The sequence below is a fragment of the Calonectris borealis genome, chromosome 26, assembly GCF_964195595.1.
Source record: "Calonectris borealis chromosome 26, bCalBor7.hap1.2, whole genome shotgun sequence".
In the NCBI taxonomy this organism is placed as follows: domain Eukaryota; kingdom Metazoa; phylum Chordata; class Aves; order Procellariiformes; family Procellariidae; genus Calonectris; species Calonectris borealis.
The window spans coordinates 1,163,505-1,178,980 of NC_134337.1; the positions used below are offsets into that span (position 1 = coordinate 1,163,505).

Sequence of the window (15,476 nt, forward strand, 5' to 3'; positions counted from 1 at the left end):
GGTGCAGAAGGCACCATGCCTTCACCGCTGTCACTGGTCCTCCTGCTGCTGATGCTGCTGGTGCCAGGGGCTGTGGCGATGCAAAGCAGGGCTGGGCAGCCTAGGGAAGGCAGCACCCACCATGCCCAGGGTGCAGACGGAGGTAGAACTCTGCCGACTATTTCCCAGGACAGTCCAGAGGTCCAGGTGATGAAGGAGAGGCTGCGCCGGGGGACGGAGGAGGACTCCAAGTCGGTGCAGCAGTACGTGCCGGGGGTGCGGGTGGAATTCCCGCGGCCCCTCAACTCCGCCAGCCTGCACCCAACCAAGGCCCTGCTGCCATCCAGCACGGACCCATCTGAGCAGCAACAAGGGGTCCCCACAGCCGGGGAGGGGGAAGAGCCCCGAGCCAACCTCACCACTGTGTCTGACAAACGGTTGCAAATCCAGAACCCCTTGTACCCAGTGACAGAGAACTCCTACAGCGCCTATGCCGTGATGTTCCTGTCCCTCATTGTCTTCGCAGTGGGCATCATCGGAAACCTCTCCGTGATGTGCATCGTGTGGCATAACTACTATATGAAGAGTGCCTGGAATTCCATCCTGGCCAGCCTGGCTTTCTGGGACTTCCTCATCCTCTTCTTCTGCTTGCCTGTGGTCATCTTCAACGAGATCACCAAGAAGAGGCTGCTGGGGGATGTCTCCTGTCGCATCGTGCCCTTCATGGAGGTAAGGAGCTGCACAAGGACCCTGGAGGGCTCAAGGACTTGTTTCCTCTCTGCTCTCTTGCTTTGGGGGCAATCCATGCTGCCTGTGGCCTGGCACAAGGGCTATGTGCCCCAGACACCCCCATTGTGGGGCACAGCAAGGAGCCGAGGGATGGTCCCAATATTGACCTTCCTTTTCCCTCTGCCCTGGGACATTCCTCAGGCCCTGCAGCCAGCAACAACGCTGCCAGGGCTGGGAAGAGCCTCTGAGACCCTCCTTTGCCCAGCCAGCATGGGGGCTTCTGTCCATGGGGTCCCTCCGTCTGTCTGTCCCAGCCCAACATCCCACAGTGTGCTGGCCCAGCACTGGCTATGGTGGGCTGCTGAGGATGGCCCCAGGGCAGGGGGCTGCAGGTGGGGCAGTGCTGAGCAGCACTGGGGTGGGAGAGTCCAGGGATTACGTTTGGGAACCTGAGATCTTTGCTTGTCCTCAAGCCTCACATGCGATGGGTTGGCCACGTTCAGGGTGAGCTGGAGACCCACTGAGAAGGCTACAGGGACTGTGGTGACAGGGGAAGGCAGAATGAGCAAAAACGCCCCAGATGGCATGGTTTTGCATGGTCCTGCTCTTGCATTGAAAACAAGCTCACACTGTGGGGCATCTCCGATCCTGCAGGGATGGCTGGGGTCAGGCTGCTCCCCTCTGCGCCCGTGTACGACAGGCAGACCCAGCCTGCCTGTGCGTGTTGTCTGGGGCTCCAAAGCCCGGTTTATCGCAGAAGGATGCAAACGCAAGGTTCGAAGGGATCAGAGACCATGTCAGGTCCCTGAAGACCCTCTCAGGCTTGGTCAGGCCAGACGGGGTTCAAAACCTGCCTGTCCCACGGAGCCCCTGACACAACATACGAAAACCAGCCACAAGCTGAGGGCATGGCTTGTGCTTGAGGGCCTGGGGCCGCTGCCCTTGCTCTCCCCAAACCTGATCAGGTTGTGTGGGACCACTGACACCCCTCGGCACCCATGCCCAGGCCAGCCCTGCCCCTCCCAGGGCTGTCATCATGCTGAGTTGGGACCTGGCTATCTGTTATTGCCAGTCTTGTCCGTGCCCATCACCAGAACTCAAGCCTGCTCAGAGAAATAACAGCTGGAGGGGACAGAGAGCAGGCCTTGGCACTCAGACGGGGAAGGTTCGTGGCTGTAGGGACCTCAGTCATTACAGGCAAAGAAATGGCCCCAAGACATTGACATGGCCCATCACAATCCCCTCCCCAACATCCCCCTCCCTGGTCCAGCTTCTGCTGGGACCTGCAGGGCTCTCAGGTGCAGGACCTGGCTGCATCCCGCTCCCTGGGTGGCTTGATTAGCCTCTCCTGCTTCATCCGACAGCAGCTGCAAGCTGGGGTGACTCTAGCATGGGCTGGGGGTAGACTTGGGCCTGGATGGGTTGGCACAGCCCCCGCTGCAGGTGAGCAGGTCTGAGGCCACTGCTGCCACCAATAGCCCCGCTCTGTCCTGCTGCTCCGTCCCCTGCTAGCACCATGACAGTCAGCTCCCGGGTGTCAGTGCCTTTGCGCAGGTTCTGCAGAGGCGCGGGGGTCCCTGGACATTCATGGACATCTTGGCTGTGCACTCCCCCAGCAGGAGACCCCAGCGATGCCGCTGGGTCCTTTGGGCGCAGGCCTGGGGTGATGGACCCGCACCCTGGGTACGCTGCCAGGCAAGCCCTAAACCTGCAAGTTACAGCCCAGCACGATGAAGTGGTGTTTGCTAGAGGAGATGGGCAGCCCCCGCCTCTCCGCACTGTCTCCCCTGCTCAGCACGCAGGAGCTGCTCATTTCTGGAGGTGTCCCACCCCAGCCTCTTACTAAATGAACTGTTTGCCCCATCCCTTACTAAATGAACTGTTTGCCCCATCCCTTACTAAATGAACTGTTTGCCCCATCCCTTACTAAATGAACTGTTTGTATCCTCCACCTCAGGCCCCTGACGTCGCAGCTAGGCGGAATGAGGACTCAGAGAGAGGCAGGAATATGGACCCTCATTTGCCCGGGCAGGCAGGCTCAGCACCCCGGCTGAGGACAGGAAGGAAAGGGTGATGTCCCCAAACCAGACCCCTTCCTGAGGAGGGTCTGCCATGGCTTGTCTCTGGGCTGCCCATGGGCTCCCTGGCCATCTCCCTGTGGGGGATCCCTGGGGGGTGGCACCTTCAGGTGCAGTGATTCAGCAGCACCAGGGTGCCCCTGGGACAGCTCGGTCCCCGAAGGAGGCAGGAAGGACAACGGGATGTTGGCACTGCTGCAGGATGGGCACGGCACAGTCCCGGGAAGGCATGGTCCTCCTCGCAGGAGGCTACTCCCGCTCTGCCCCCCCAGCTGCCAATCCTGCCCTGCCCTCCTGCCTCTGGGCCCCAAAGCAAGGGCAGAAAGGGGCTTCAGGGCTTCTCTGTTCACTGGGACCCGGCACCAGGGACCCTTCAGCCAGGGTGGGAGGGCATGGCCAGGCCAGAGCTAGTTCCCCAGCAAAGAGTCAGCCATGAGAGGGGAATCAGTCTGCAGCCCAGTAGTTAATGTCCAGCCTTTCTGTACGGGACTGTGCAAGCGTTTCAGGCTGCTGGATGAACTCTGTAAGGAGCAAATCTTCTGTCCTCCACTTTGTGGCTACTCAACTGCTCTGTGGGGGGGCACAAAGCCAGGTTTTTGGAGCAGAGCTGGCTGCACGGACTCCTGGTGACAGGCGGTGTGCAGGGATGTGTCTGGGGTGACCAGTGGCACCAGCTGCATCTCTGCCAGGGCACTGGGGAAGGATGCTCTGCCGAGTCTGAATTACATGCCAGGACCAAGGGGACCAGGAGAGACGGAAGAGCCTGTGGGAGGGTGTAGGGGAAGAGGTGGCAGCACAGCAGCACTGGGAGGGCTGAAGGTGCCAGCCAGGGAGCTGGGCAAGTGCGCTGGGTGCTGGTTGAGGGGCAGAGCAACGGTGCTGGATGCTCGGGGTGGCTCTGGGCATTGGGCAGAGGAGCTGAGACATGAGCAGCATTGTTGGGCGGTGGGGCTGGGTGCAGGATGGTGATGCTGGGCTAATGCCCCAGTGCTGTGGCTGGGGGGATGCTGCTGTGCATAAGTGAACGCTGATGCTGGGTGCTTGGCATCAGTGCTCGTCATGAGCTCCTGTGCTCTGCTACACCTAAGGGGCCAACCCAGGACCACTGGAAAAGGCTGGGGGGGGCAGTGCCAGACCTGTTTAGAGCTGCTGCCCAGCATCATGCAGAGCCCTGAGAGGTTTCCTGAGTGCTAGGAAGGTCCTTCAGTACAGGGTGATATTTGATGGCTTCGTGAGGCCAGGAATGGCCACGGGGCTGGGGGGCACCAGCACGTGACTCTGCCAATTTCCTGGCCGAGGGCTGTGGGACTTGGCTCCGAGCAAAGCTGCAGTTCTGGGGCTGGGACCATGAATGCTGATTGTGACCCTCGGTGCCTTGCCAGCCCTCCCAGAGCCACTGCGATTCCTCTGCCTCCTTTGGCCTCTTCCCTTTGGCAAACAGGATGTTTTTCCTGCCATTCTCAATGCAGCGGAAATTGCCCCAAGCTGATTTGTGACAACGGCGCCTTCAACTTGTTTGGCCTGCCCGGGAAGCGGCCAGCAGCTCTGCAGAGCAGAGCAGGGACAAGCCAGCCTGGGGCAGCTGGGGGGCCTTGGGGACCCTGGGAAGGTGCTGGTGGGTGTGATGGTCCCTGCTTTTCCTCTCCAAGAGCTATCCACAATAGAGGAAGAGCCTGAGGGACAATCCTGCTATTCCCACCCTGGCTGGACAGAAAGACAGACATCCAGCAAACCCTCTCCCTTCTGCAGAAAAGGGAGCTGGGCAGGGACAAACAGGTCAAGGGACATTTTTATCCACTGCTCTTCAGGAGTTACAGAAAAGTGTCTTCAACACTGGGATGCAGCCACAGGCTGTGATCCCTCTAAAACTTCTGGAGGAAGGGTCTTGGGCTGTGGTCTTGGGTAGCCAGGGGTTTGCCACCAGCCTGGTAAAGCCAAGCCCCCCATAATGTTCCTGCAGCAAGGCCCGCTTGTTCTGCCTCCCCTCTTGCCAGGTGTCGTCGCTGGGAGTCACCACCTTCAGCCTCTGTGCCCTGGGCATCGACAGGTTCCACGCGGCCACCAGCCCCCAGGCCAGTGCCCGGCCCATCGAGCAGTGCCAATCCATCATCGCCAAGCTGGCTGTCATCTGGGTGGGCTCCATGACACTGTCGGTGCCAGAGATCCTGCTCTGGCAGCTGGCACAGGACACATCGCCCGTGTCCGGTGTGGTGACGGAGTATTGCACCATGAAGCCCTCGTCCAACTTGCCTGAGTCTGTCTACTCGCTGGTGCTCACCTACCAAAACGCTCGGATGTGGTGGTACTTCGGTTGCTACTTCTGCTTGCCCATCCTCTTCACCGTGAGCTGCCAGCTGGTGACCCGGAGGATCAGCGGCACGGAGAAGAAGACCGAGTGCCGAGGGACCAAGCACAGCCAGTGTGAGAGTCACTTGAACTGCACCATCATTGGGCTGACCATCATCTACGGGCTCTGCACCACCCCTGAGAACGTCTGCAACATTGTGGTGGCCTACATGTCCCTCGACATGTCCAAGCAGACCTTGGATCTGCTCAACCTCATCAACCAGTTCTTCCTATTCTTCAAGTGCTCGGTGACACCCATCCTGCTCCTGTGCCTCTGCAGACCCCTAGGACAGGCCTTCATGGACTGCTGCTGCTGCTGCTGCGAGGGCTGCAGCCCTGACACTGCCTCCAGCGAGGGCAGCGCCGACAGCAAGCTCAAAACGGAGATGTCCTCGTCCATCTTCTTCGACAAGCCCCGGGAGTCCCCTCCACCCCTCCTTGCCCTCGGCACGCCTTGCTAAGTGCCACCAGGGAGCTGTAGAGATCGATCCACCACCTCCTCCCAAAACCAAACGTTGTTTTGCCATTAGTGCCTGTGTCTGGATGTGGAGCAAGCAGAAGAGACAGCTCAGGGGGCTGCACCATGGGGTTCAAGCCCCACATTGGGCAAGTGGGTCTTGAAGCCCCAGTCCCCGTGGCTACATTGGCGGCTTTCTTGCCTCTGCCCAAAGGCCAGCAAGGACATCAGCACCCTCCCGTCCTGGCTGCCTGGCCAGGCTCAGAGGGGTTGCTGCTCTGGTGATGGAGTGATGGAGTTGTGCCAGAAAGGTCCCACCTGAAACTACGGAGGGTTTCCATGGTGGCTTGCAGAGGACATAGCAAACAAACTACCCTCGTCCTGTCCCGTCCCCTCCTGCCAGCCCCCTCCATAGAAGAAGGTCCCAGTGGCTATATCCCACCAGATCCGAGCAGTGCCCTGTAAGAGCTCAATAAACCAGTAACATAGACCACATCGCGCATGCAGCTGTCCGGCACCGCCGAGCAGAGCCCCGGGAGCCAGCGCTTGGGGCTTGGATGGCTCTTCCCTAAAACCTGGGGGCTCTGGGGTGGGCATGGGTAGCTGGGGGGGTATGAGGGCAGAAAAGCAGCTGTGCCAGGTCAGGCAGTACCTAAGGGCGATGGGGAAAGGCCCCTCTGTCCCCCTCCCTCTGGGGTGATGCTGAGCGAGCTGGTGCCAGGCCAGCCTCTGGGAGGGTCCCCTCCAAAGCACTGGGCTTGGGGTGGTTGGTAGGACTTAAAATGGTCCCAGTAAAGCCCGACCAGCCCAGCACTGGGCTGAGGTGCTCTGCGGCCTGCAAGGCAGCCGGTTCCTCACCTGCACCCTGCAGGACCAAGGTGCTGCTGCTGCTTGGTGCTGCCGTGCAGTGCTGGGGGGGGGCCATGCGGGACCACCACCCCCAGCACCCCTTGGGGAGCCAAGGGGGTGAGCACATCTCATCCAAACAGCTCTGTGCGGCAGTCCTGGCCTTCATCCACCTGCCCATTGCAGGGAAAAAATTGCCCCAGAATGATGGTTTGAGGGCATCAGGGTTTCCAAGCCCCATATCCACCTGGGGGGGCTTCGGGGAGCAGCTCGGGCGGTGGGATCAGGCTGAGGACAGGCTGGCCACACCAGCCCTGTCCGCTGGAGCTGTTAAAGCTCCTTGTCATGCCGCTGGCGCCTGCCCCAGCCCGTGAAATGCCGGGGCGAGGGAGACGGTTGCTATGGCCGGGTGAATGTGAGGGGCTCACTGCGGGCTTTGTGCGGCATCGACACCCACCGGGCTTTGCTTTCGCATCCCCGTTTCCAGGGAAACAAAGCCCCAGTTTTCTTCCGAGAGCACAAAACTGGGTTTTTCCTTTCCTCCCTCCCGCCAGTGCTGGGCCCCGCAGTTTGGGTGCAGCCGTAGAGAAGAGGGGTCTCATCCCGGTGTGGGGATGGAATGGGGGGAGCAGAGCCCAGGCTGCCCACTGTGCCCTCACCCCCTCGCATCCCCGCGGGCAAGCAGGGTCCCTGTGGGGGTTCGGTGGTGGTGGGAGGAAGGGAGCGGGGGCAGCTCTCATGCGCTTGGTCTGTGCCACTCCGTCCTGAGCCCGGGCCAAGGGCGAACAAAGCCAGGCTTGTTGCTGCGGCCCCGCGGGGCTGGATGCGTGGGGAGGAGCAGAGCCGGGCGGGGGGCAGGGAGGGCGCAGGCAGCACCATCATCATGGGCTGCAGGCAACACATGGCCCCATAGCAGGCAGCGCACCCCACGGGCTGGGCTGAACCCCAGCCCTGGTCCCAGCCCCGGTGCCCAGGTACCCAGGCAGCCGCCATAAGGCACAAAGCACAACCCTGGGGGGGTCAGTGCAGGGGGCCAGCCCCCAGAGGACACAGTGCCCCCCCCAGCAAGGGCCACAGCCCCCAGGAGGGAGCTGGTGCGGGCAAGGGGGCAGGGAGAGGGAGCAAGAGCCCTGCAGCCACCCCGCTGCAAACCCAGCATTGAAGCAGGGCCCTGCGCCAGTCCTGGGACACAATGTGGGGGCAGAGGAAGGTCTGGCAGCAGCAATGGCCACAGCCAGCGGTCTCCGGGCTCGTCTTCGCACCCAGGCCAAGAAAACAAGGCATCCAGAACCATCAGTGTTGGCTCCAGCACCTCTTTGGTGAGCACAACCACGGAGCTGCCCGGTGCTGCCTGGGGGACAGGGACCCCCCGCGTATGCACGGGCACAGCACCGAGGAGGGACGGGTGGCAGCGACAGCGAGGAAGCAACGTGACGGCAACCACACCCCGCAACGCAAAATTGTTAATTTATTATTATTAGGAGGCAAAAAAATTGTACAGTTACAAGAATCATTTCCCAACAGAGATCAAATCTGAGCCAAAATATCTCTTAAAAAAAAAGGGGGGGTTGGGGGTGACACCACTTTACAATTCATTAAATTAAAAAAAAAAAGAAAAAAAGAAAAAGGAAACCTCTCTTTGTGCAATTCTGCAAAAATGAGAACAGAAGAGAAACCCCCAGCCTCTCTGCCCCGGAGCTGAGCAGGGGAAGGGGCAGTGAGAGGGGCCCTGCGGCTCCCCGCCCCTGGGCCACCGCCACCCTCTCCCCCAGCCCTGAGCTGGGGACAGGCAGCTGCCTCCCCGCTGTGCCGCTGACCTGACCCCCCTATGTACCCAACCTCTGGATGCCAGTGCATTCCCCCCCAAGCCCAGCTAAGGCCCCCCCAAACTGGCTCCAAACAAGCTGGCCAGGCGCCCAGGTTGCACCTGCAGAGACCCAACAACTCATCACACAGCACAGATGGGCAAAGCCTTCCTGACCACCCCAAAATTTCCTCTTGCCCTCTCCCCACCTGCAGACAATGACCCAACCAAGCCCCCCCCAGCCCTGCCGCCCACCCCACTGCTCCCGTGTCCCCCCCAGCCAGGGCAGCAGAGCTTGGGGCCGGCGTGGGGAGCAGGGCACGGGGAGCCGGGCACGTCCTGGAGCACCCCCTGGCTCCAGCAGGCAGCGGTGCCAGCGCACAGGGGCTCTCACGGTCCCGCACCCCCGGGGGAAGGTGCCTCCATGTGTCCCCTCCTCCCCGGCGCCCCTGCGCGATGTCCTCAGCCGGGGCAGAGCCAGCAGCCCCCAGCCGGGCGCCGGTGATGCCTTTTGGCACGGGGGGAGCCAGCGCAGCCGCCCCGAGAGGGCCGAGCCACCCCCGGGGGCAGCTGGGGCAGGGAGAGGGCAGGAGCCCCCCGCTCCCCTGCCGGCATTGATGGCCCCCCCGTGCTGGCACCAGCCCCTCGGATCGCCGCCCCAGCACAGCCGAGTAGCAGGACTGGGCAGCAGGGCAGGATTTGGCCCAGGCGTGGGGGCCAGGGGGGACGTGGGGCAAGGGGACAAGCGGCCCAGGGCAGCAAGGAAGGGTTGGGGCAGCGGCATGGCAGCCAGAGGCCATGAGGGGGGCAGGCTGATTGCAGCGGGTCGTGAGTAATCCCTGTCCCCCCGGAGGGGCAAGGAGCCCAGGGGGGGCAGCATCGCCTCCCCCCAAACCCTGCCCGTGGGGCCGAAGCCCGGGGAAGGGCAAGGCGGGCATGCTCCCGACACCCCTGGGATGCTCCCTGCCTGGGGGTACAGGTAGGACACCTGGGGAAGGGACAAGGGAGCCCCAGGGTACCTGCCCGCAGCCTGGCATGGCCCCGTCCCCAAGGGGCTGCCTTCTGCCACCACCCTCATCTTCCGCCCAGCGCTGATCCTCGGCTGGCCTCGGGGAGCTCACAGCCTTCCTACCGCTCACAGGGCCCAGTTTAGTAACAGCGCTATCGCTTAAATTAAAAAATTAAAATATATATACATATATATATATACTGTATACACAGACAACAACAGAACAGTGCCAAAATGGGAGGAGGAGACAGAGAGAGGAGAGGAGCGGAGAGGAGCGGAGAGGAGAGGAGAGGAGAGGAGAGGAGAGGAGAGGAGAGGAGAGGAGAGGAGAGGAGAGGAGAGGAGAGGAGGGCAGAGTCAGACATTTTCTTTACAATAAAAACAAGGGCTCCACCTCAATGCGAGCGGAGTCTGGGGTCCCCTAAAAATACCCATCTAGAGAGAGAGCTGGAGGGACAGAGCAGGAGAGAGAAGGGGCAGGGGCTTGTACAATGGCATCTTCCCGATTCGAGCCACGGTCCACAGGATCTCAGCTCCTCCTAGACTTCGAGTGCTGGATAAGCCACTGTAGGGTGATGTCTGCAAAAGCAAGGGGACACTTACAGCCTCCCCCTCCAGCCATCACCCGCTCCTGTACTTGGGCAAACAGCCGAGGCACGCGGCTGCCATGGGCACGGGCTGTCCACCCACCGCTGCACCCTTAGCCCCAGACTGGAGCCGCTGGTACTCACCAATGTTGTCCTTTTCTTTGCAGGAGATGGAGTAGCAACAAATCTCTCGGTCCTGGATGGCGGAGAGGTTCCTGCAGGAGAGAAGTGAGCTCTGGTTGCAGATGCCCCGGGCTGTGCGTTGGCGGCGACAGGAGACGCCTCCAGGCAGCCTTTTGAAGGGTCCCTTTGGATCCCAGCTCCGAGACAGGGGACACTTTGCAGGGGCAGTGTCTCCCCAGGCTCCTGGGGACCTCCATGCAGGTTGGGTGAGGACACCAGTGCACCGTGCCCATGACTGATGGCTAGGTGCAGTCTGTGGGGGGCTAAGTGATGGGGCAGAAGGGACCCGACCTCAAGGTGAGCCTGGCCACGAAATCACACAGCTTCCCTCCCTAAACCGTGGTTGCACAGCCCTGCGGCGAGATGGGGCTGGGAGGGTTTGGGAGCGGCACAGGGCTGGCAGCGCAGGAGCTGCATAGATGCCTGCAGGACAGGGGTGGCTGGGGGGGAGCATAGATGCTGCGAGTCAGCACAGCGTCTCAGTCCCCTAACTGCAGTGGAGGGGTGGAGGTGGGCAGAAGGCAGCATCGGCTGCGAGGAGGCCGCGCACCGGCACGGCAAAGGGTGGTGAAATAAGGGAGAGGTAGGTGGATGGTGTCACACACCAGAGCAGGATCTGACCTCCAAGCACTGAGGGCTGCCCGCTGCTGGGGGCGCAGCGCCCGTACCAGGCAGCGGGGCAAAGCCCTGAGGGTGACGGGAGCAGCACCCACGTGGAGCCCAGCTGCACTGCAGAGAGCTGTGCCGTGCCTTGCCGGGCCCCAACGCCACCGTGTGGCACGCAGGACCCAGCCCTGGCACTGGCGGCCGTGGCTGCCAGCTCCTCCCCATCCCCACAAGCATCGAGACGTCACCTCCGCCAGCCACTGCCTTGGGACATCCCCAGCCACCCATCTCTGCCAGCCCACCCCCGGCACCACGATGCTACTTCAGCTGGGGAAGGAGTACCAGCAGAGCACAGCAGGATGACCGTGCCGGTGGGGACACGGCAGGAACAGGGGAGGCACACTGTGTCACAGCCCCACCGCAGCCGCCCAGGCCACTGGCACACTTACATCTTCTCAATGAGCTCCTTCTCATCCAAGGCACCGGGCAGGTCTCGCTTGTTCCCCAGGACTAGGACCTGCAGGAGAGGAGAGGGGACACCTGAAGCTCCTGGCCACCAGACCAGGCGGGAACCTGCTTCTGCCACCCAGAAGCTGACCCTGCTTGAGATTCAAGACAGCCCTGGCCGCTTCACCCGGGTGTGCCCAGATGAAGAAAACCCCTTCAGTGGGCAATATGAAGGCAGAGCACTTCAATTAACAGCCTTAATTAGCCCATACACATCTCCTGTGTACTCTCTAGTCCCAGTGAGAAGCTGGCCCCACAGCACATCTTCCCTAAAGGGCACCAGCATCTCTCGTGCCATCTAGGACCTTCTCCCAGGAGCCTCTTGCTATCTTTGAGCAAAAAATCAAGTGAAATGGCTAAAACCGATGTTATCAGGAAGGAGCAAGATGCGGATGCCATGCAGAACCTGCTCTCTGCAGGCAGCCAGCCCAAAAAAGCAATGGCTGTTTGCACCATCCACTGATCTCTCCTTACTTCAAGGCTTTTCACTTCCACAAAGGCATCCTCAGACTATGCAAGGAAAATAATCACCCGGCCGGACTCGTTCATCCCTCCGGAGCGCGCCACGCGACTGTCATCTGACAAGGAGAGCACTGAGGCTGCAGCTGCCTTCCCGGGGTGAGCCAGGGCCTCTGCAGCAGCACGGTAACGCAGCATCCCCCAATTTAAATTTGGAGACTCGTTCTCAAAAAAGAGCACTCAGAAGGGCTGCAAACGCGGCGCGTTATTTCGGGGGCTTCATTTAGTTGGCAGCGAACGCTTGGGATCTGAGCAAGATCCTCAATTAGCTCCTTTCAAAGGATGCCGATTTTGGATGCTCTGTAAGCATCCTGCCCCAGCACGTGCAGTGTGCACGGCGCCGCCACCACAGCCCACTCCTGCAAGCGTCACAGCCCCGCAGCCGCCCTCCCAGGAGACGAGACCTTAATGTCCCACCGTAAATAAGGTGCAAATGCATGCGAGAGGATAGATCTCACATTTCGGGGGGTTTGTTTGGTCTCTTCTAAAGCTCCCTTCCCTGCTGGTTGGCCCGGCCCTGGGCTAGAAAGCATCACTTCCCCAGCTCCCACAGGAATGCAGTGGGGAAGGGGACCCCCCAAGGAAGGGGATCCGCCCCCCAAATCTGCTCTGCAAGATGCAAGCCCCTCGCTGCAAACCCTGGCAGCCACCATGAGTGGCTGGGGGGAACCTATTCAGGCAACAGCTCACCGGGATGCCCTGGAGCTGTGGCTTGTCAAGCAGGTTGTGCAGTTCATTCTTGGAGGCCTCTATCTTCTCCTGGTCAGCGGCATCCACCATGTACCTGCAAGGGAAGGGACAGCCCTGACGCAGGCACCGAGGTCCCCACACCCAAGTGCTGCGCCGAGGTTTGTGCCACCACCAAACCTTGCTCGCGCGGCAGCCGCATCGCCTTCACCAGCTCCCAGGCCAGCACATGGAGGTGATGGATAATAGGATCCTCCCCCCAGGACTCCTCTTCCCAAGGAAGGCTGTGGGGCTGAGAGCCTCTCGTGTCTCCCAGGGGAGTGGGGGACCTCCCTGTCCCCATCCCTGCAGGGCCCACCCTGTTGACAGCAGGAACACGGTGGGCAAGGGGAGCCCGGGCACTGCCCGGGCAGAAGCAGCTGCAAAACACATTGTCCCCAAGTGCCCAAGCGAAGCTCGTCTGCATGTGGCAGCTCCGTGTGGAGACACTCAGAATAGAGGACAACAAGTGGAGAAGATAAGAGGAGCTGATGATGGAGAAGAGAAGATGTCAAATCGAGATCCTTGCAGGGGGAAGGACTTCGGGAGCAATCTTGGGCATGGGGCACAGAGCAAAGGGCACGCAAAGCCAGCAGTCAGCAATGCTTGCTCTGAGCAGACAGGGGAGGTTTAGGGAAGGATTTAGCTCTTACGGGGATCACCCGTCCTGCAAACGACATAAGTGAAGCCAAAACTGGGGAGAGTAACTGATCAAAGCAGCCTTTGTTTTAAAGATCAAGAAGCTGGGAGAGAAGTGAGAAACACCGTCACGCTTCATCAGGCCTTGTGGGGTTTATTAAAAATAGGAAAAGAGCCTTTAGCTACTGATGCGCTGAACACAGGAAAATGTGTATGGCTGTACGGAGAGGGAGAGGGAAACCCACCACCCAGGCACTGCCACAAGCTTTCGGCATGCCGGATGGGGCTGGAGGGCTGAAGGCAAGAGAAAAGGGACACGACCAGCGCAAGGCGAGGAAGGCAGACTGGAGCATGACCTGACGGCCACAGGTCCTTTCGTTTCCTCTCAGCCACACGGGCCACTACGGAAAAATTATGAAATTATGGAAGGAGGCAGTAAAAGGAGTGAAAAAAAACGGGATTTTGACATTTCCAGCAAAACTCACTGTAATAAAAAGTGTCAAGGCCATGTCCCGACATGGTGACAATCAGCAAGGGCAGGACCAGACACTGCCGTCCCAACAAGCAGGACAAGCAGCCCCTCACTCCTCGTCACCTGCCAGACTTACAGTTGGGAAGGGCAGTACAGAAACCCAGCCCTCCAAGATCTCAGGCCATTGTCAATTGGTGAAGATCACATAAATCTGATTTTCTAATTGGGTTTAAGCAACACCGATGTGGTCTTCTAGGGTGAATTCTTGTCCTCAGGAGCAGGCAGCCTGCTTCCCATGAGCATCTTGCCAGGCTCATCCCCAGCCTGCACTCCGTGGGACTGTGCTTACTGCAACGTTTGCAAGCAGGGCATGTGCAGGGATACTCTTGCTGACAGCCGGCAGCGGGCGTTGCAGGGAGACTCCTTCTCTCAGCACGAGATTCATCCGGCAGCACATGAACACCATGACCTGGAAACACGCTGCTGGCGACCGCCCTTAAAACCAGTGTCTCGGAAAGGGCTGAGCCACACAGATGGCCTTTGCTCAGCCCCTGCAATGAACAGGCAGCGCAGGGGAAGCATGGGAGCCGGGAAGGGCAAGATCCGAGGAACAGAGCCGGGCCGAGTGATGCTGGAAGGGAAGGGTCTGCCACGGCTGGCGGGGACCTGGCTGCCCTGGGCTCAAAACCCGTGGGGGCACCAGTCCCAGGGGGAAGCACCTCGACTCCCAACATGGGCGTCCGGCTCCAGCAGCGAAGGCACTGCAGCTCCCCCAGCTCAGCCCTGCCCAGCACCCTTGGGTGCGGCAATGGGACCATGCCCCCACCCGCTGGCGGGGCTCAGCATCGGTGCGTGGGTGACGGGGCTCTCGGCTCCCAGGGATACTCACACGATGGCACTCACTCCACGGCAGTACCGCTCCCACATGCTGCGAAACCGCGGCTGGCCACCGATGTCCCAGAGCTGTGACAGGGAGAAGATGGCATTACCCCACCATCCTGCCCGTCATCCCACTGTCCTACCCATGACCCTTCCCCATGCGGCCACCCAGCCAGAGCACCCAGCAAACCCACCCCCATCCCCTCCTCTTCATCTCAAACCTAATGAGGAGGCTCCCAACTCAATAAAGAAAGGAAACATCTCAGGATGGGCAGCTGTAGGGTGTTGAACACCTCCTGCGATGTGCTCTGCTGGCACGGAGGGACCACCTAGCCCAAGCTGGGGGGCTCCTCCCCATGCCCACCACCCCTCCTGGCCTTTCACTGATGCATTTGCCATTTCAAAACACTCAGCATGCTCTCAGAAATGTTTCTGCAGCAGGCAGAGATCCCCAATCAGCTTTTCAAGCCTGTCTCACTATTTCCCAGTCCAACCCAGGGCCCTTGAAAGATCCAGAAGGGGTAGAAACCTCCTCTCCCTTAGCTCTCGAGGCAGAGACCACCACTGCAAACCACGACCTGTTTTTCCCAGCATTCCCACCCTCAGCAAGGCGACCACATCCACGAGCCCCCCACCAAGCAAGCCAGAGGTATAAGAAAACCTCCAGCTTTGCAGCCCAGACTGACTCTTACTGCAGACGTCTGGATCTCCTACATCCCTTCCCATCACCTCCTCTGATGGGTACCTGCAGAAACCTAACAGGGCAGATGTTCCCAACTGCAGCTGGGGCCACTGGCATCTTTCAGCCTCCAGTAGAAGTCCCACCAGTCTCCCTTCATCCCACCTTTCATCCCGAGGACCCACACTGGCGATGACATCTGCACCTTACCTTTATGGTAACGTTCCCCTTGGTGATCTTCCTCATGTTAAAGCCCACCGTTGGGATCATGTCTTCGTTGAACTGTCCCGACTGCAAGGAAGAAGGTGAAACAGCGTTAGGAGGCACGGAAACCCCGCCAGCCTGCCCCAAGCAGGGCAGCGAGGCTGACAGCCTGCCTAGAAATAACCCGACATGCGGCGGGTACAGCACGACCCTCCTCCTCGTCCCAC

At 60.4% G+C, this 15,476-nt stretch overlaps 2 protein-coding genes across 2 annotated transcripts in view; one reads left to right on the top strand and one right to left on the bottom strand.

Annotated features, from left to right (window-relative positions):
- On the top strand, positions 1-9,426 carry GPR37L1 (G protein-coupled receptor 37 like 1). The gene is made up of 2 exons (XM_075174373.1): positions 1-708; positions 4,781-9,426. Exons 1-2 carry the CDS (start codon positions 16-18, stop codon positions 5,591-5,593), a joined length of 1,506 nt encoding a protein of 501 aa, XP_075030474.1. The 5' UTR covers positions 1-15; the 3' UTR covers positions 5,594-9,426.
- Positions 7,886-15,476, bottom strand: part of ARL8A (ARF like GTPase 8A) — a 21,233-nt gene continuing 13,642 nt past the window's right edge. Inside the window, exons 2-7 of the mRNA XM_075174374.1 lie at positions 15,256-15,336; positions 14,377-14,450; positions 12,341-12,434; positions 11,074-11,141; positions 9,980-10,050; positions 7,886-9,827 (exon numbers count right to left, since the gene is read on the bottom strand). Coding sequence (XP_075030475.1) covers positions 9,778-9,827; positions 9,980-10,050; positions 11,074-11,141; positions 12,341-12,434; positions 14,377-14,450; positions 15,256-15,336 — 438 coding nt within the window. The 3' untranslated portion in view covers positions 7,886-9,777. The remainder of the gene's footprint in view (positions 9,828-9,979; positions 10,051-11,073; positions 11,142-12,340; positions 12,435-14,376; positions 14,451-15,255; positions 15,337-15,476) is intronic.